The 17,470-nt window shown below is 49.2% G+C and overlaps 1 protein-coding gene across 1 annotated transcript in view; it reads right to left on the reverse strand.

Moving 5' to 3' along the window:
* Positions 1 to 7,780, reverse strand: part of LOC131914612 (uncharacterized) — a 45,094-nt gene extending 37,314 nt beyond the window's left edge. The window contains 2 exon segments of the mRNA XM_059267220.1: positions 2,586 to 7,268; positions 7,428 to 7,780. Coding sequence (XP_059123203.1) covers positions 2,586 to 7,268; positions 7,428 to 7,733 — 4,989 coding nt within the window. The 5' untranslated portion in view covers positions 7,734 to 7,780.
* Between the last annotated feature and the right edge of the window lie 9,690 nt (positions 7,781 to 17,470).

Consider the following 17,470-nt stretch of genomic DNA (forward strand, 5'->3'; position numbering starts at 1 on the left):
CTTCCCTCAGGAGAGACCCTCACCTCCAAGGAAGACACCGAGACCACGAATCAGATGCAAACAGCAAGAGGCTTTATTCAGGAACATGGGTACCCGGGGCGACACAGACTCTCGAGAAGCTCAAGGGACTGGCGCGCCCACGGGCTGGAGCAGAGGGTTTTTATAGGGTCGGGCACGGGTACAGAAACAAGAAGCCTGGTTACAGAGTCTTGATTGGATGATGCAAATGAGGCCAGTTCTGATTGGATGATTCATATGAGGCCAGGTTCGAACCCAGGTCAGCTCGTGGTTTCTCCCCGAGCTCGCCCACGCCTAGCTTCTGTCTAGGGTACAGGGTGTTTTTCTGACCTTTTAGTTCCTTGCTCTGGGGCCTGGTGGCTAAGTACAAATGTTCTGTTTATCCCATGTCCGTTAACTGAACTCCTCAGTACCTCTCAGGCTTTATTCATAAGCAGCTGAGCTAAGCTATGTTAGGCGGGGAGGCTGGGGGTCTTTCATTCCCCCATTTTCTTATCTCAGGAATGGAATCCTCCATTCATGGGGAAGATTGGTGACGCGACTCGGGCTCCGTCTGGTTGAGCCTTTGATATTGCTGGGTTAATACCAAAGTCTGAACAATAGAGATGCGTTCCCTGATAAATTGGACAAGTCTATTTATGATACAGGGCCCAAACGTCAGGAGGAATAATAGGATCAGAAGGGGTCCCAGTAGGGTGGAAATGAGGGTGGTGAGCCAGGGGGACCTTCTGAACCATCCTTCAAACCATCCCTGTTGCTCTTCAAAGAATTTTTGTCTCTGTTCTAGTCTTTTTCTTAATTTCGCCATACTATCTCGTACCACCCCAGTGTGGTCGGCATAGAAGCAGCATTCTTCCTTGAGGGCGGCGCATAATCCCCCTTCCTGTAAAAACAGAATGTCTAGGCCTCTTCTATTTTGTAGTACTACTTCAGAAAGGGAAGTTAAGGATTTTTCTAGAGCACTTATTGACTCCTCCAAGGCCTGTAAGTCTTGATTCATGGCCATTTGGAGCTGCCTAAATTGCTGGGTTTCCAGCAGGGCTGTGGTACCGGTCCCTACTCCGGCCGCTATCCCTCCCATAGTCAGCCCTCCTAGTAATACTGCCAGGGTTAGGGACACCGGTTCTCTTTTATATCGATGGAGGTCCCTTCCCAGTTCGAAGTGTGAGTAAATCTCCTCTGGGTTATGGTAAACTATCCTTGGGTACAACTCGATGAGCACACAAAAATCAGAGGTAGCATTGAGGGCCGAGACTGAGACGCAGGGGGTGAGCCCAGTATTACATGCCCAATAGGTACCATTAGGGCCGGTGACATAACCAGAGACATCGCTTACGGACAGGATGCGGTTACACAGGTGTTGGTGGGTGCGGGGGATGCTCCCTAGACATAGTCCTCGTCCTGACACCTCTGAGATTGTGAGCTTATGTTGGGCTGTCCCTAGACATTGGCTTGGAGGGGGACTGTGGGCGTTAATATAATTACCCTGGGTTGCTATCCCCTCGTAGTAGGGAGGTTGGGAAACCAGACATAGCCAACATTCTTGCGTTCTATTTGGGTAGGTTAGGTTTAAGGCCTGGTAAGCCCCTGCTAGCAGACCCAAGAGCCGATCTCCGGTTCCTGGTCGGGGTGGCTTGGTAGTGGCTGGAGTTATACCTGGACTAGTAGTCAAACCGGGTCGAGGGGTAATCTTCGGGGGTGCTGGAATAGGTGAGGAGGGGCGCTTCTGGTCAGAGAGAACCTGATTGGGGCCCATGGGGGCGGAGGCCTCCTCAATCTTAAGTCTGATAGTGAACCTTACGCCCCGATCATACCCGTATTCATATAACCTGAGTCCCCAAGTGTGCCCCCGTTGCCAGTTTCTATCAGCCTTCCCCGGGCCAGTGAAAGTTATATTTAGGGGGAGTGAAAGCCCGGGCTTGAATCGGCTGACCTCGGGGGACCCATCTGAGCAAGGCCATTTGCCTGTAACCTTCCTGAAACCTCTATTGGTCTGGATCAGGTCCCAGCTTGAGCTTGGACTCCAGTATGCTGCGCCAGTGGTCTCGCAGCCCCATTTGGCACAGAAAAAATCTCCTTCCCCCCCGCATTTCTTTGCGAGGGCCCAACCCCTCCCATCCCCCGGACAAACATAAAAGTCCGACTGGGCGAATATACATCTTGCTTGAGGGTGACGGCATCCCGGATCCGGCCAATGCACCCCCCCCCCGGGTGGATGGAGGAGTTTAAGGCATCAGGCTTAATGCCCTCAACTCCCCAAAATCCCGAATTCAATGCCAACTGACAGAAATCAGGGGTTAGGGGGGGCCACCATGTAAAGGGGGTATGGAGGGCGGTCGTCTGCCAGGCCGTCTCCCCAGTTTGTGAGATGACCTGCCAAGTGAGTTTCTTGACTAGGTGCGGGCTCTCTGCCGCCCTAGTCCCCTGGGGATAGACTGAGCTCAAAAGGAGGGGAAGGAGGAGGGGGAGCCGCGGGCCAACCTTATTTTTAGGGGGTTCTGTGAGCGGTACACTGTCCATGTTGATTCTCTGGATCCTGCTGGGTCGTTCTCCCCGGCAGCCTTCACATGAGAGGCGTGGATCCATGCAGCAATCCCGTCGACCTTGAGTGCAGTGGGGGTGGTCAGCAAGACAGTGTAGGGCCCCTTCCACCGTGGCTCTAGATTCGTAGTCTGGTGGCGCCGAACCCAAACGAAGTCCCCAATCTGGAAAGGGTGGGGGACCACCGGCTTGTCCAGCTGCTCTCGGTAGGCTTTAGCCAAGGGTTTCCAAATCTCCTTCTGCACCAGCTGGAGGGCCTGTAGATGTGCCTCCAGAGTGGGGCTGGTGGCAAAAGATGAGATATCAGGATGGAGAAATTTCACGACTGGAGGTGGGGCCCCATATAGAATTTCAAAAGGGGTTAGGCCGTGCGGCCCAGGAGTATTCCGGGCTCGGTAAAGAGCCAAGGGGAGTAGGAGCACCCAATCTCTAGTGCCAGTTGCAAGCGTTAATTTGGTTAAAGTCTCCTTGATTGTCCTATTAGCTCGCTCTACCTGTCCTGAACTCTGGGGGCGGTATGCGCAATGGAGTCTCCAGTCCATCCCCAACAGTTTGGCCACCTTCTGACTTACCTGGGAGACGAAGGCAGGCCCATTGTCTGACCCCAATATCTGAGGCATCCCATACCTTGGGAAGACTTCCTCCAACAGTTTCTTTGTGACTATATTAGCCGTCTCATTCTTGGTTGGAAATGCCTCAATCCAACCTGAAAAGGTGTCCACAAAGACCAGGAGGTACCGGTACCCATAGAGTCCGGGTTTTATTTCTGTAAAGTCTATCTCCCAGTGTACACCGGGACAGTGGCCCCTCAAATGGGCTCCTTTGGCTAGATGTGCTTTACCTGCGTTGACCTGGGCACATGCGGGGCAGGTAGAGGCCACCCGTCGGAGCACCCGATTCTGGTTTAGCAGAATTGTTCCGGTGTTTTCTCTGTCTATCAGGGTCTTTATTTTTGTCTCACTCAGATGAGTTAAGGCATGGAGGAATTGTAACATATACTGGGTGTGGGAAGTAGGCATAACCATTCGGTCCCCCAGCATGTAGGCTTGCCTCTGTGGGTCCCAGTTCGCCCCCATTTTCTTTGCTAGCTCATGGTCTTCGGGGCTGTATGGCATGGGCTCTCTCCCGGGCGGAGGAGGCTCTGGAGTGTCCTGTATAGCCATTAACTGGCTATTCCCTATTGGCTGGGATGCCACTGTCCGGGCAGTCAAATCCGCCAGCCGGTTCCCCTTGGCTATCTTGGAGTTGTCTTTTTGGTGCCCCGGGCAGTGGACAATGCTGAGCTGGAGCGGGAGAAACAGGGCCTTCAAGAGGTTCAGGATTTCTTTTTTATTCTTGATCTCCTTACCCGCAGATGTCAGCAGACCCCTCCGTCTGTAGATTTCACCATGGACATGTGCAGTGGCGAAGGCGTATCTGCTATCTATATACACGATGAGTTTCTTACCTTCTGCCATCCGAAGGGCCTGGGTGAGGGCGATCAGTTCCGCCCGCTGAGCCGAAGTCCCAGGCGGGAGGGCCGAGGCCCATACCACTTCGGACTCGGTGGTAACAGCTGCCCCGGCCCTGCGTTCTCCTCCGTCCAGGTAGCTGCTCCCATCTGTGTACCAGACGACATCTGGGTTCTTGAGCGGCTGATCTGTTAGGTCAGGGCGAGTGCCATGCGCCTCGGCTAAAATCTGGAGGCAATCATGCTCTATGGATGGGCTAGGCAGCGGCAGCAAGGTGGCAGGGTTAAGGGAGACAACGGGTCCGAACGTGACCCGGTCTGAGTCCAAGAGTAAGGCCTGGTAGTAAGTCATTCGGGCGTTGGAAAGCCATCTGTCTGGTGGTTGTCGGACCAAGGCCTCCACGGCATGGGAGGCCAGTACAGTCAGGGGCTGACCCAGGGTCAGTTTCCCGGCATCCTTGAGTAGAACTGCAATGGCTGCCACCATGCGGAGGCAGGGAGGCCATCCTATGGCCACAGGGTCCAATTTCTTGGACAAGTATGCCACAGGTCTCCTCCAGGGTCCCAGTCTTTGCACCAGCACCCCTTTAGCAAAGCCCGAGTTCTCATCTACAAACAGTTCAAACGGCTTGGTAAGATCTGGCAAACCCAGAGCCGGGGCCTCAAGTAAGGCCTTCTTGATCTGTTGGAATGCTTCCTGCTGCTTCTCTCCCCATTGGAACATTACCCCTGGTTTTGTGAGGGGATATAGGGGGGCGGCCAATTCAGCGAACCCGGGGATCCATAAGCGACAGTACCCAGCCGTACCCAGGAATTCCCGAACCTGGCGGGGGCTGCGAGGAGGGGGAATGGAGAGTATTGTCTCTTTCCTGGCCTCCGTCAGCCATCTCTGTCCCCCAGTCAGGGTATAGCCCAGGTACGTGACCTTGTCTCGGCAAATTTGTGCCTTTCTGGCCGAGGCCCTGTAGCCCTTCTGTCCAAGCCTGGCCAGTAAAGCCCGAGTGCCCTCTAGGCACTCGGCCCGACTCCTGGCGGCCAGAAGTAAGTCGTCTACGTACTGGAGCACGGTCAGGGTTGGATGCTCGACCCGGAACCCGGCCAGATCTGCATGCAGGGCCTCATCAAAGAGGGTTGGGCTATTTTTGAAGCCTTGAGGGAGCCGTGTCCAGGTCAGCTGTCCCGAGAGTCCCTGTTCTGGGTCTCTCCATTCAAAGGCAAACAGTAGTTGGCTTTTAGGGTGCAGTCTCAAGCAGAAGAAGGCATCTTTCAGGTCTAATACCGTGTACCAGACGTGCGTCGGTGGGAGGGTACTCAGGAGGTTGTAAGGGTTGGGCACCGTGGGGTGTATGTCCTCCACCCGCTTATTGACCTCTCTCAAATCCTGGACTGGCCTGTAGTCCCCTGTCCCCGGTTTCTTTACGGGCAAGAGAGGGGTATTCCATGGGGACTGACAGGGCTTTAGTACCCCTTGGTCCAGGAGCCTCCGGATATGGGGTTTAATTCCCTCATGGGCTTCCCGTGACATTGGGTATTGTCTAATTGAGACGGGAGTCGCGGAGGCCTTTAATGGGATCATCAGCGGTGGCTGATCGTGTGCCAACCCCAGACCCCCCGTCTCTGCCCAGGCTTGAGGAAACTCTTCTAACCAGTTCTGTAATTCCTCAGGGGCCTTTTTCGAGGGTTCTGACTCAAACAAACGGTATTCTTCTTCTAGATTGAGGGCCAGGATTTGTAGAGGGCCCCCTCTAGGACCCGTGACCCTTGGTCCCTCTTCATCAAAATAGATTTGTGCTTTTAGCTTGGTTAATAGATCCCGTCCTAACAGCGGATGGGGGCATTCAGGTATGTACAGAAAGGAATGGGTTACTTGCCCTGAAGCCAGTTGAACTTTTCTCTCGGTAGTCCAGTAATATCTCCTGTTTCCAGTTGCCCCTTGTACCAGTGCAGAATGCCGGCTAAGGGGCACTCCGGCATGGGTTAGGACTGAATGTTCGGCACCAGTATCAACCAGGAAGGTCACGGGCTGCCCCCCGATCTTGAGGGTTATCCTAGGCTCAGGGGGGGGCTCCTGGCCTCGACCCCCCTAGTCCTCCAGACTAAGGAGGTCCGCAGTCTTGGGCTTGGGCCGGCGGGGTCCTTGTGGCTTCTTGGGACATTCCCGGGCCCAGTGTCCCTTCTCCTTGCGGTAAGCACATTGATCTTTATCTAGGGGTGGCCTCCTTCGTCCTCCCGGCCTATCTCCCTCTCTCCGCTGTCCCTGGGATACAACGGCGGCCAAAACTTTCTTTATCTCTCTATGCTGTTTCCTATCCCTTTCCTCTTGTTTCTGCCATCTCTTTTCCTCTCGCTCTTCAGGAGTTTCTCTCTTATTAAATACTTTCTCTGCTTCCTTCACTAGGTCTGGCAACCCTAACGCCTATAGACCCTCCAACCGCTGCAATTTAGTTCTGATATCTGAGCTAGACTGATAGATAAATGATAGGATAATACCTGGAGCCTGACCTGGGTCTTCCGGATCATACGGAGTATACATCCTATAAGCTTCCTTCAATCTTTCTAGAAATGCAGCGGGTGTCTCTTCCTTTCCCTGTATTACATTTCTAACCTGAGCCAAATTAGTAGGCCTTCTAGCGGCCGCTCGGAGACCCGCTAAGAGCAACTGGCGATAGAGGCGTAGATGCTCCCTACCTTCAGGCGTATTGAAATCCCAGTTAGGGCGAGTCAAGGGAAAAGCCGCATCGATGATGTTCGGGAGTTGGGTGGGCCTCCCGTCATCGCCCGGAACCTGTTTCCGGGCCTCCAGGAAAACTCTCTGCTTTTCCTCCACTGTCAAGAGGGTCTGCAGGAGCTGCTGACAATCGTCCCAAGTTGGCCTGTGAGTCACTAGGATGGATTCAATTAGGTTAGTTAAAGCAACGGGGTCCCTGGAAAAAGGGGGGTTATGTTGTTTCCAGTTATAAAGGTCTGAAGCAGAGAAGGGCCAGTATTGTAGTTGTTGGTTCAGCCCTTCTCTGAGTGGGAAAGCTTGGGACTCAGTAGGGGGTCCCTCCCGGTGGCCGCGGAGGCGGCCGGCAATGGGGGATGACACCTCATCTTCCTTGTCTTCATCTGAGGTCCTGCTGGTTGGAGAAACCTTAGCATCTGCCAACGGCCTGATGGCGGCCGCTAATGCGGCCGCCGCCTCCACCGCGGCGGCGGGAGCCACCCCTGCGGCGGCGGGAGCCGCTGTCGCTCCGCCGGGTCGCCGAGTGGGTCCAGCCTGATAAGGAGGGGGCTCCTCTACCAGGAGATCTATGAGAGGGGAGTTAGGGTCCGGGGGAAGGACAGGGGGCTTGGGGGTCTCCTTGTGAGGGAGCACAGGGTAGAGGGAAGAGTCCGGGTTGAGGGGTGCGGAGGGCCCAGAGACTGGAGGGGGCTGTGGAAGGAAAGGCTTGACCCATGAAAATGGATTTTCGACCAGAGATCTCCAGATGGCAATGTATGGGGCCTGGTCGGGGTGTCCATTAGGACTAGGGGCAAAAACCTTGCCCTCCACCTGTGAAATAAGAGAGAGGTTAAAGGATCCCTCTCGCGGCCAGCCAACATTCATCATGACCCATTCGGCCTCGCAGAGGGTGATCCATTTTTTCTTTTTAACAATGACACCTTCACTGTTTCCTCGGGCCTTAACATCGGACCAGTGGTCCGTGGTTAGGCTTAATGGGGTGGTGACGGTCTGTCCCATGGTGGTCTCTAGATAAAGGAGTGTTAGACAAGTAACGATAAACAAAAAGACAACACAGACGACAGAAATTTGCGCTGCGCGGCTTCGGCGTAAAACCGAAAGCAGAAATTCAGACGGGGAAGCGGAGGAACCTCGATCTCCGTCCCCTACCAGAAATTCAGACGGGGAAGCGGAGGAACCTCGATCTCCGTCCCCTACCAGAAATTCAGACGGGGAAGCGGAGGAACCTCGATCTCCGTCCCCTACCAGCACCACGTATCCCTCTGATACGGGAGTGGCCCCGAAAAACCGTGCCCCAGAGGGGACTTCAGTGACCCGTGGAACGTCTTCCAGGGTCGCGGTGGGCGAAGTCCGAGCTCGTCAGCTCCTTCAGCCCCCACCGACTCAGACCTGACTTAGGGCGCTCAACGAAAACAGAAAACAAATAGACGGACTGAGACGAGACAAACAGTGGCCGGCCAACTTACCTCCTGACAGTGGGTCAGTGGTCCTGAGGCAGGGGGTCTCAATTCCCGGCCAATGCACCAAATGAAAGACCCCCGAAGGCAGTCTTCCCTCAGGAGAGACCCTCACCTCCAAGGAAGACACCGAGACCACGAATCAGATGCAAACAGCAAGAGGCTTTATTCAGGAACATGGGTACCCGGGGCGACACAGACTCTCGAGAAGCTCAAGGGACTGGCGCGCCCACGGGCTGGAGCAGAGGGTTTTTATAGGGTCGGGCACGGGTACAGAAACAAGAAGCCTGGTTACAGAGTCTTGATTGGATGATGCAAATGAGGCCAGTTCTGATTGGATGATTCATATGAGGCCAGGTTCGAACCCAGGTCAGCTCGTGGTTTCTCCCCGAGCTCGCCCACGCCTAGCTTCTGTCTAGGGTACAGGGTGTTTTTCTGACCTTTTAGTTCCTTGCTCTGGGGCCTGGTGGCTAAGTACAAATGTTCTGTTTATCCCATGTCCGTTAACTGAACTCCTCAGTACCTCTCAGGCTTTATTCATAAGCAGCTGAGCTAAGCTATGTTAGGCGGGGAGACTGGGGGTCTTTCACCCTCAGCTCAGCCACAGTCATTGGCCAAAGGGGAAAGTTATACATCGGAAGTGGAGTCAGGGAGCCTGAACGTGGATCTTCATGGTGTCATTTTAGGTGGGTCTCTAAGTTCTAGTGTCTTCATCTATAAAATGTTGAAAATAAAAATTACTTCCTCATGAGGCTGTGAATTTCCCAGGTAATGAAGGTGAAAAGTTATTTGTAAAATGTAAAAGCTTCACTTTATTATATAATAGTTCATGATATATTGTGTAGCCAGTAATGCTCTGTAAGAATCTGTGGGCATTTCATTATTTATAAAACATGATCTTTTGGGGAGATGAAAGAGGAAATCAATGGGGTGAGTCAAAGCCAAATGTGGTAGCTCACTCTTATAATCCCAGCACTTGGGAGGCTGAGACAGGAGAATTGCCCAGGCTTTCAAGGCTAACTTTGTCTACATAGTCTGAAATCCAAGCCAGTGTAGTGAGAGTGGAGAGAGAAAGAGGGAGGGAGGGAGGGAGGGAGGAGGGAGGGAGAGAGAGAGAGAGAGAGAGAGAGAGAGAGAGAGAGAGAGAGAGAGAGAGAGGGAGCTCAGCAAATGCCTTCAAAGTATAAATGGATTTTTTGGAAGTCTATAAGAAAAAAAATGGGGCTAAAAGACATCTGTTTAACTTTATCTGAAATCTGTGCAAAGTGGAGAGATTAAGTAAACAAGAATGACATGTTTCCTGTTGGCATAGCATGGTATTTACTGTTGATACAATAACATAGTGATTGAGTCTGGTTTGTCTAAAAGAGGACATCTTATCTTCTGTTTAGAGTGGGCGAAGATCTGGGGCTGCTTTTCAGTGTCTGGCTGATTTGTCCTTGAGGTTTCCAGAACAAAAGCATCCCTTACTAAACAGCTGGCAGGATCCTGCTAGGGTCAGAGGGTAGCGTGAGAGGCTGAATCAGAAGGATCTCAAGTCAGTTATGGCACTGATTAGGCTCAGTGGGGCGGAAGCTGAAGACAAGAGCCCTCCTAATCCCACTGTTCATTTTGTTCTTATAGTGTTCTTTCAACCCCCTGGCCCTTCCCTGTTTGATTCAACTTTGTGGTCTCCAAAGCTGGAACATAGAAAAATATCAGCCTTCAAATTTTACAAGAAGGAGGCCTCAGGGGAATGGAGGAATTGCGATATATGTGGGGGATGTGCTCTTCACACGGACCTTTGGGTGGCTGCTCCTTCTATGCCTGCCTTTTGAAGTCGGTCATAACCAGAGTAGTGACAGTTGACTAAGTAACTGATCCCACTCATGTCCAGTGACTGTCCCCTCACTAGGGTGGGTTCCTGTTCACACTCCAGGACCAGATAAGCTCCTGAGGTGGAAGCTGGGGCTCTATATCCTAGGGGATCATGGAGAAACACAAAGTATGAGCCACCCTGTCCCCCAGTACATGTTCTCTCCTCCTTCTAGGAATTGGTACCACACCACCAAAAGCACACATAGCTGTCCTCTACTGAAGCTTCATTCCACCTCAGGTAAGGAGCTCCAGCTCCATTTCACAGAGTCCCTGTACCCAGGAACATCCATGTATTTAGGGTGTGAGTAGAACCCAGTGCAGACTTGGAGCAGGAGGGAAACACCGAAACACCTTTGGCCATCTCTTCTTCTGCAGGACGACCTTGACAAGGCCCTTTGGGAAAAAGGAATGGCAGAGTGGTAGGGAGAAAGAAAGAGACTTTGAGAAGTGTCTTCCTCAGCTACACCAGGGTTCCTTTCCCTCTTTTAAAGCCATTGTCATTTTAGCAGAAAGAAGAACCCCAATTCCCCTGTACTTATGCAAGAGCCAATGGAGAGAGCCCAGGGCATCTCCCAAGGGCACAGACACTTTGCTGGAGGGAAAGACACAGTCGCAGAAAAGAGTGAGCTGTCTCTGCCAAAGGAGAGGAGACCAGAGTGGATTACAGCTGTGCAGGGCCAGGGCTGCACCAGCTCCAACTTGCAACCTCTTGCACCATTGGTGAGGTGTGGTGGGGACTGGCAAACGACACGTGGACATCTTTCTGCGTGAGCCTTTTGTGGGTGCCCTTTCTCCAGAGAGGAGTCAATATGACTGATCTGCTGTGATAGCAGCTCGGGCGGCCTCACTGGGACACAGGTTACACAGAGTGTTCTCTACACAGCTGGCCACAGAGCTGAGTTCCCTCTTAGAACATAGTAGAATTTCCACATTCTTGCAAAGGGAGAACTAATGAACTGTGGAAGGTTTCAACACCCATAACTAGACATCAACACTGAGTCTGTTGCTGGCAGAGCATAGGAAAACAAAAATCCCAAGAAAACGTAACATTTTTGTGGGAAAATGTTTCTCACTGTTAACCACCCCCCCCCTTTGCCTTCACTGCATTGAGTAATTACCACAACACATCAGCTGCTAGTTCCATCTTTGTGCTAACGGCATTCTGAGGGTTAGCCCAGAGCAATCTGACAGCAGCCCACCAGCTTTTCACAAGGATTTGTTTTTTTCCTAGTACAAACAACCTCAAATGCTTCGCAGCCAAATGAGGGCATCAGCCGTGTCCTCTGTGCAAGTTCTCGGAAACAAACGCAAATCCAGAGGAAATCACATAGGTCCAAGTTTTTCTCCTCTTCCCAGCTTGTCTCTACATTTGGAGCTACCGTACTAAAATAAGGTCCCTTGCTGGCTGCTATTTTCTGCACTGAGTTAAAAAACAAAACTTCTTTTATATTGAAAACACACGTAAACAAATGTATAAGTGCAATAAAAACAATTAAAATGGTGTGGTACGAATGGGGTGGCTGACCATGTACAAAGTACAGTTACTGCTAGGCCAAGACTTGAGTTTGCAACTTTCTTTTCATTTTCATTTTCCTCTGTTTCTCATCTTTCTGTGTCATTTTTCCTAACTTCCCATCAGGCACGTGACAGATTCAAGATTCTACTTTGTTTTGATTTGATCCACTATGGTATTTGTGTGTGTGTGTGTGTGTGTGTGTGTGTGTGTGTGTGTGTGTGTGTATCTGGCTCATCAAACTCTACAAATGGGAACATTTTACCAATCTGAATAAATTATAGAAATCTTACTTGCCTCTAAATCCCTTTACCCTCACTCACATACAATACAGGTGCTATGAATATTTTCTTTACATACATTGACAATCATATCGAACACTATGATAATTCTTCCTGCATAAAGTTTAGGAAACTTGAGAGGAAGAAGTCTCTTGAACTTGTATTTTTAGGCATTTTTTTCTTCTTCAAAATATTTGAAGAGTCTTTAAAACAAAAACTTTGTCTTTCTTTTTCAATAAGCCCCTTTAATTTAAATTTAGCCATTTACTCAGATAGATCTGTGGTAACATATTCCCTTAGGTTTTCTTTATCTGAGAAATGTCTGTTTCCTTTTCATTTTTGAAATGCAGTTTCACTATGTATAAGATTCTGGACTGACACTCTTGTCACTGGGAAATCTCATGTGACACTGTCCCTGGGAAAATACGCACGAGTGTCTATTAGCCACAGAGAGGAAACCAACAGTGAACGTAAGCCAACCTGGTGAACTGGTGAACCGATGGGCTTTGTCAGGGTTACAGGAATGTAGGTGAAAGGTCATTTACTGGGGCAGAAATAACTCAAAGACGGCTGATCCCCAAAAGCCCAGACAAACATGGGTGACAGGTCACCAAAGCTGGGACCCTGGAACTCAATGAACAACTTGCAGGCAATTCAACAGGTGAGAGAATTTTCTTCCAGACAGCTCTGCTGCTCTCTGTGTCTTTCAGGCAGTTTGTGTGGCCTCTGTCTCTTCCAGATGCTTGTCTTGTCTCTGCCTATTCTAGGCAGCCCAGCTGATCTGAGAGTTTTCCAGGAAGCTCCACAGGTCTTTTTCTCTTTCAGACTGTTTGGCTGGTCTCTGACTCTTCCAGGCAGCTCAGTTGGTCTGGAAGAGTCTCTCCCTAGTCTTTGCTACACACAAATGCTAGAGGGAGGGACCTAGTATATCTGCTCAGTTTCGGGGACTTCCTGAGGCTTCTGAGTTGCTTACTTCCTGAGTCTTAATGGTGTTTCCCTGTAGGATGTAATATATGAAGGAAATCGTTACACAACTTCCATTCCTGTGTTTTCTCATAAGGATGTTGTAGCAGATGGTAGATTGTGAGTAGCAAACAGGTGAACCAAAGAGTGTATCCCAAACAGATTTTGAAAATTAGGAGATGATTATACATGTCAAAAGTAGCAATAGAGGGGCGGTGAACAGTGGAATAGGAGAGGCGAGCTGAAAAACTGTTAAGAAAAAGTGACAGAGATTGAGGGCTGCTTATGAAGTGACACCATGGAAACTCATGGGATGTGGAGGTGGGGAATCAATTTCAAGGTCTATTACTGCTTACTTGACACTACCTTAGGGCAGAGAGGCTTCCCATCTGAGTCTGTTTCCAAACTGAGCAAATGATTTGTTCACTTTCCTGTGACTTGATTCTCATGGTTTGTCACAGAAAGCCATGTCATGGGATTGAGGTTGTCTACCTGTTGTTATTTTATTATTTTTATTCATGTATGTGTATGGGTATGTGCTTACAGTTGCGTGCATGCGTGTGTGTGTGTGTGTGTGTGTGTGTGTGTGTGTGTCCTCAGAGGCCAGAAAAGGGTGTTGGATCCCTTGGTGCTGGAGTTATAGGTGGTTCTGGGCTACCTGACATGGGTGCTGGGAAATGAACTTGGGTCCTCTGCAAAAGCAGCATTCGCTACCAACTGTGGAGCCATCTTGCCAGCCCCTGTCTGTTTAAATCAGTTTCCCAACATGCCCCTCCAACAGTGGCATCTCTCTGTCTAATTCACATGTGACTTATTTAACATGTGGAGATTCAGGGCTGAATGTTGTGAGATTATGAAAAGATTTCTGTACCTCTTCTGTGTTTAAGCACTGATAGGCTGAATGTCAAGTTTTTGTTCCAGCTAGCCTCTGACTGACAGCTAAAGATTGTCATTTATTAAATTAATGCACATAAATAGAAGATCCATATAAGTAATATCATGCATTTTTTCCTTTGGCATCTCTTAAAAAGATCAAAAAAATGTTTGCAATTCCTTTAAATTTTACTAAATTTATGTAACATTTTCTCTCGAATTTTCTTGCATAGTAAATATCACTGAGCACCACCACCACTTCATGCAAATATCACTGAGTACTATCACTTCTTGCAAATCAGATGCAGAAGTACAGGATCAGCTTCCATTTCAGGTCAAGATGCTAAGGTGATGCTATGTTTTATGTCTCTTGTCTCTTTAATTCTGTAATAATAAAAATTGCCACAACCCACTTCTGCTCATTTGACAGAGACTGAGCTTTAAAAAGTGACAACCCTTTCAGCATCTGTGTCAGAGCTGTATGCCGAGAACCACGTGCTGGCTGCTGTCCTGAACTCAGTCTCCACCACTTTATCATCACCTGGGACATCACTGCAGTTGTACAAATAGCACAGACTCGTAGTCACACCTCAGGAGCCTTCTGGAATGCCCCATATCTCCGTCCTGTTTCTTCCATGAGCTCAGTTATTCTTCCACTTAGAAATTCAGCAATGAGAATGATTGTCACCACCTTCGTAATTAGTCATAACTTCTGTTAGGCCCCAGGCATGGCAGCACATAGTTATATATTGATATTACTTGTATTGGGCTGCTGCTGTATCCTCCAAACTGGAGTATGAGCTCAAGAAGCTTACAGTTACTCCTGACCATCATAAACACCAATGTTCTTCTCCACATAGAATCGCAGAGTCTCCCTCAAAACCCGACCAACAAAATGCATTTAAGAAGGGTAAGTTAAAATTTCCTCTCTTGAAAACTGCTTTTTTTAAAAAACATTTTTGCAGTCAGCTGATGGGCAAATAATGAGCCTAATTCCTTTTCCTGTCTCTCCTGGACATAATGCATCTGTGGCTGCCACAGGTCCGAGCCCTCTTCCTCTAAGAAACAAAGCAGGCAGCGAGCGAAACAGGTTGCTTTTGTTGGATGATGTCATCCAGGTCCGCAGTGAGGGATCTGCTGTCTGCCAGCACTGGTTTTCTCTGCACTAAGAAGCTGTCTTGGTTTTCTCTCTCCACAGGGATGCAGCAGGGCTGGGTGGGAGATGAGGGGGGAGGATGGTACCCCCACTGATGGCTCTAAGAGCACATGACAGAAGAAAACCAGGCTATTACTAAAACTGATCAGCTCCGAGGCAATGCAATCAAAGCCTTCAATTACACCTGGGTGATTTAATCAACTCCCTGTCAAACTCGGGCTGGGGCTCCTCTAGTACTGTACAAATACAGTAATTACCACACCAGCTTGCAATAAGATATGATTTCAGTGGATTAGAAAACACATTCTGTCCTCAATTACCAACAGCCAATTTATAGGCCCTGAAACAAGCAATATTTTTTAATTGCTGCCTTGTGTCATTATCTCAAAATTACTTCTCTTATGAGGCATTGAATCATCTCAGCAATGTGGGGAGTGAGGGCAGGGGGGAGAGCCAAAACCTTGTGCTCCGTTCTCTCAGATGAAATAGGAATAGAAGCATCAACCTTGTTCCCTGCTGTGTTCGATTTTGAAATAAGAAAACAATCCAAACCCCAGAGACTCTCAACTATGCAAATGACCATAAGCAAATCCCAGGGGTCCAGAGGGGATGGAGAAAGAAGCCTGGGCCTTTTCTGTCTCCTAGCCAGATTTTCCCTCATGTCCCTATCTTTCAAGATTCCTTTCATAGAGACATTTATTTATTTTGAGAGTATGCTTCAGTTTGTGCCAGATATGGCAACTGTCACTGGAGATCTGCATGTTTGAAAGATTTGAAATCTCTACCCCTTGCCTTCCAAGCCCAGGTACCCTTCCAAAGAACAGGAGTGACTTAGCTCCACTCAGCCATAGCAGAGCGCCTAGATCCCTCACTTCCTGGTTCAGTGCACTTCAGATACTCCCTGCTGATTTCCTCCACCCTCCCAGGCTCTGCTCAGAGAAATGGGAGAGCTAGTTTTCATAGGAAGTACTTTTGTTTTACCAGACAGCAGAGTCCAGAAAAAAATTATTATTATTGTTAGTACTAGAAACCTTCCATAGAATTTCCAACACCAGACACTGTTCTAAGTACTTTACAAATACTGTAGCAGTCAGTTGTAGTGTGCCATTGTTCTCACTTCCTAGGTGAGGAGCTCATGCCTTGAATGGTTCAAGGTTCTGGATGCACTGATGTCATACGACACTGAATGAAACCCAGAGGGAATAGGTTTTGATCCTCATTCGGTAGCTAATTAGCATCTTTAGTAGCACTATTTATTGAGAGTGCCATGCACTTATAAAGCATTTCACATGTAGTGTCACATTTAATCCTCATAATGACTCCATTAGGTAGAAACTACCCCACTGAATAAGCATAAAGTTGCAATGGAGAGAAGCAACTAGCCCAGGGTAACACCACAAGGAAATGGCACTTCTATGCCCTGTTCTTAATAACCATTACCTTTGCAGTGGTGACTTCTCTCAGGCTCTGGTGAAATGCCTGACGGAGAAATGGTTTGACAGTCTAGCCCTGGTGGTGAAGCCTGGGGGAGTTCATGGAGGTGGGAGGGTGGGTCTTCTCACATCTCGATGATGAGAAAGCAATGAGTGAGGAATGCAGAACTCATGCAACGTCTCCTTTTTCCATGTTTATTCAGTCTGGGACTCTAGCCCATGGGTGGTACCACCCCCATCCAGGGTAGGTCTTCCATACTCAGTTAAGCCTCTTTGTAAATACCCATACAGAGACTTCTAAGAAGTGTGTCTCCATGGTGATGTCAAGTCTAGTCAAGTTGATAATTGGGATGCGCCATCACTGTGTCATGACTGGCTGTCTCTAGCTGTGATCTCCCAAATCCATAACTTCACGTTATATTCCACCACTTGGACAATGTCCTAGAGGTCTCAAAAACATGTTTCCCATCTTGACGACACAACTTTCTTGATCCCAAACCCATATATTCTTCAATATTTCTAATATTCTGGAATAGATCCCTTTATCTGCTTGGTTATCTAAGCCAACAGCCTAGGCATAATCCTGGGTTACCAATCACTTAGAGAATCGCCATGATCTTCTGATAGAATGACTGATGCCAGTTGAATCATTTTTAGAGACACACAGTTATCTCACTAACAACTCCCTGCTCCTGGCTTATCAACAACTGTGTCTTGGGAGGTTCTTAATAATCTTCATGACAAGCTCCTGCAGACAGCTTTGTTTACAGTAACAATGCTGCCTTTTCTGGTCTCTTTCTTGCCTTTCTTGGTTTCATGCCGTACTCCCTCCCCCAGCTGCATCCTTCTCTACAGGTTTCCTTGCTTCCTTCCAGAGGCATACAGAGGAAGGGAGGACTGTGATGTTGCCTCAGCTCCTGTCTGACTTCAGCACTACTCACCCAGGGCTTGAAAGCATCACAAACTCCCGGGTGCTGTGGGATGTATGGCAAATGTGTTGCTAATTAATCAATAAAACACTGATTGGCCGTTGGCTAGGCAGGAAGTATAGGCGGGGCAAGGAGGAGAATAAAGCTGGGAAGTGGAAGGCTGAGTCAGAGAGACACTGCCAGCCACCACGATGAGAAACAGCATGTGAAGATGCCAGTAAGCCACGAGCCATGTGGCAAGGTATAGATGAATGGAAATGAATTAATTTAAGCT

This window comes from Peromyscus eremicus, chromosome 7 (assembly GCF_949786415.1).
Source record: "Peromyscus eremicus chromosome 7, PerEre_H2_v1, whole genome shotgun sequence".
Lineage (NCBI taxonomy): Eukaryota > Metazoa > Chordata > Mammalia > Rodentia > Cricetidae > Peromyscus > Peromyscus eremicus.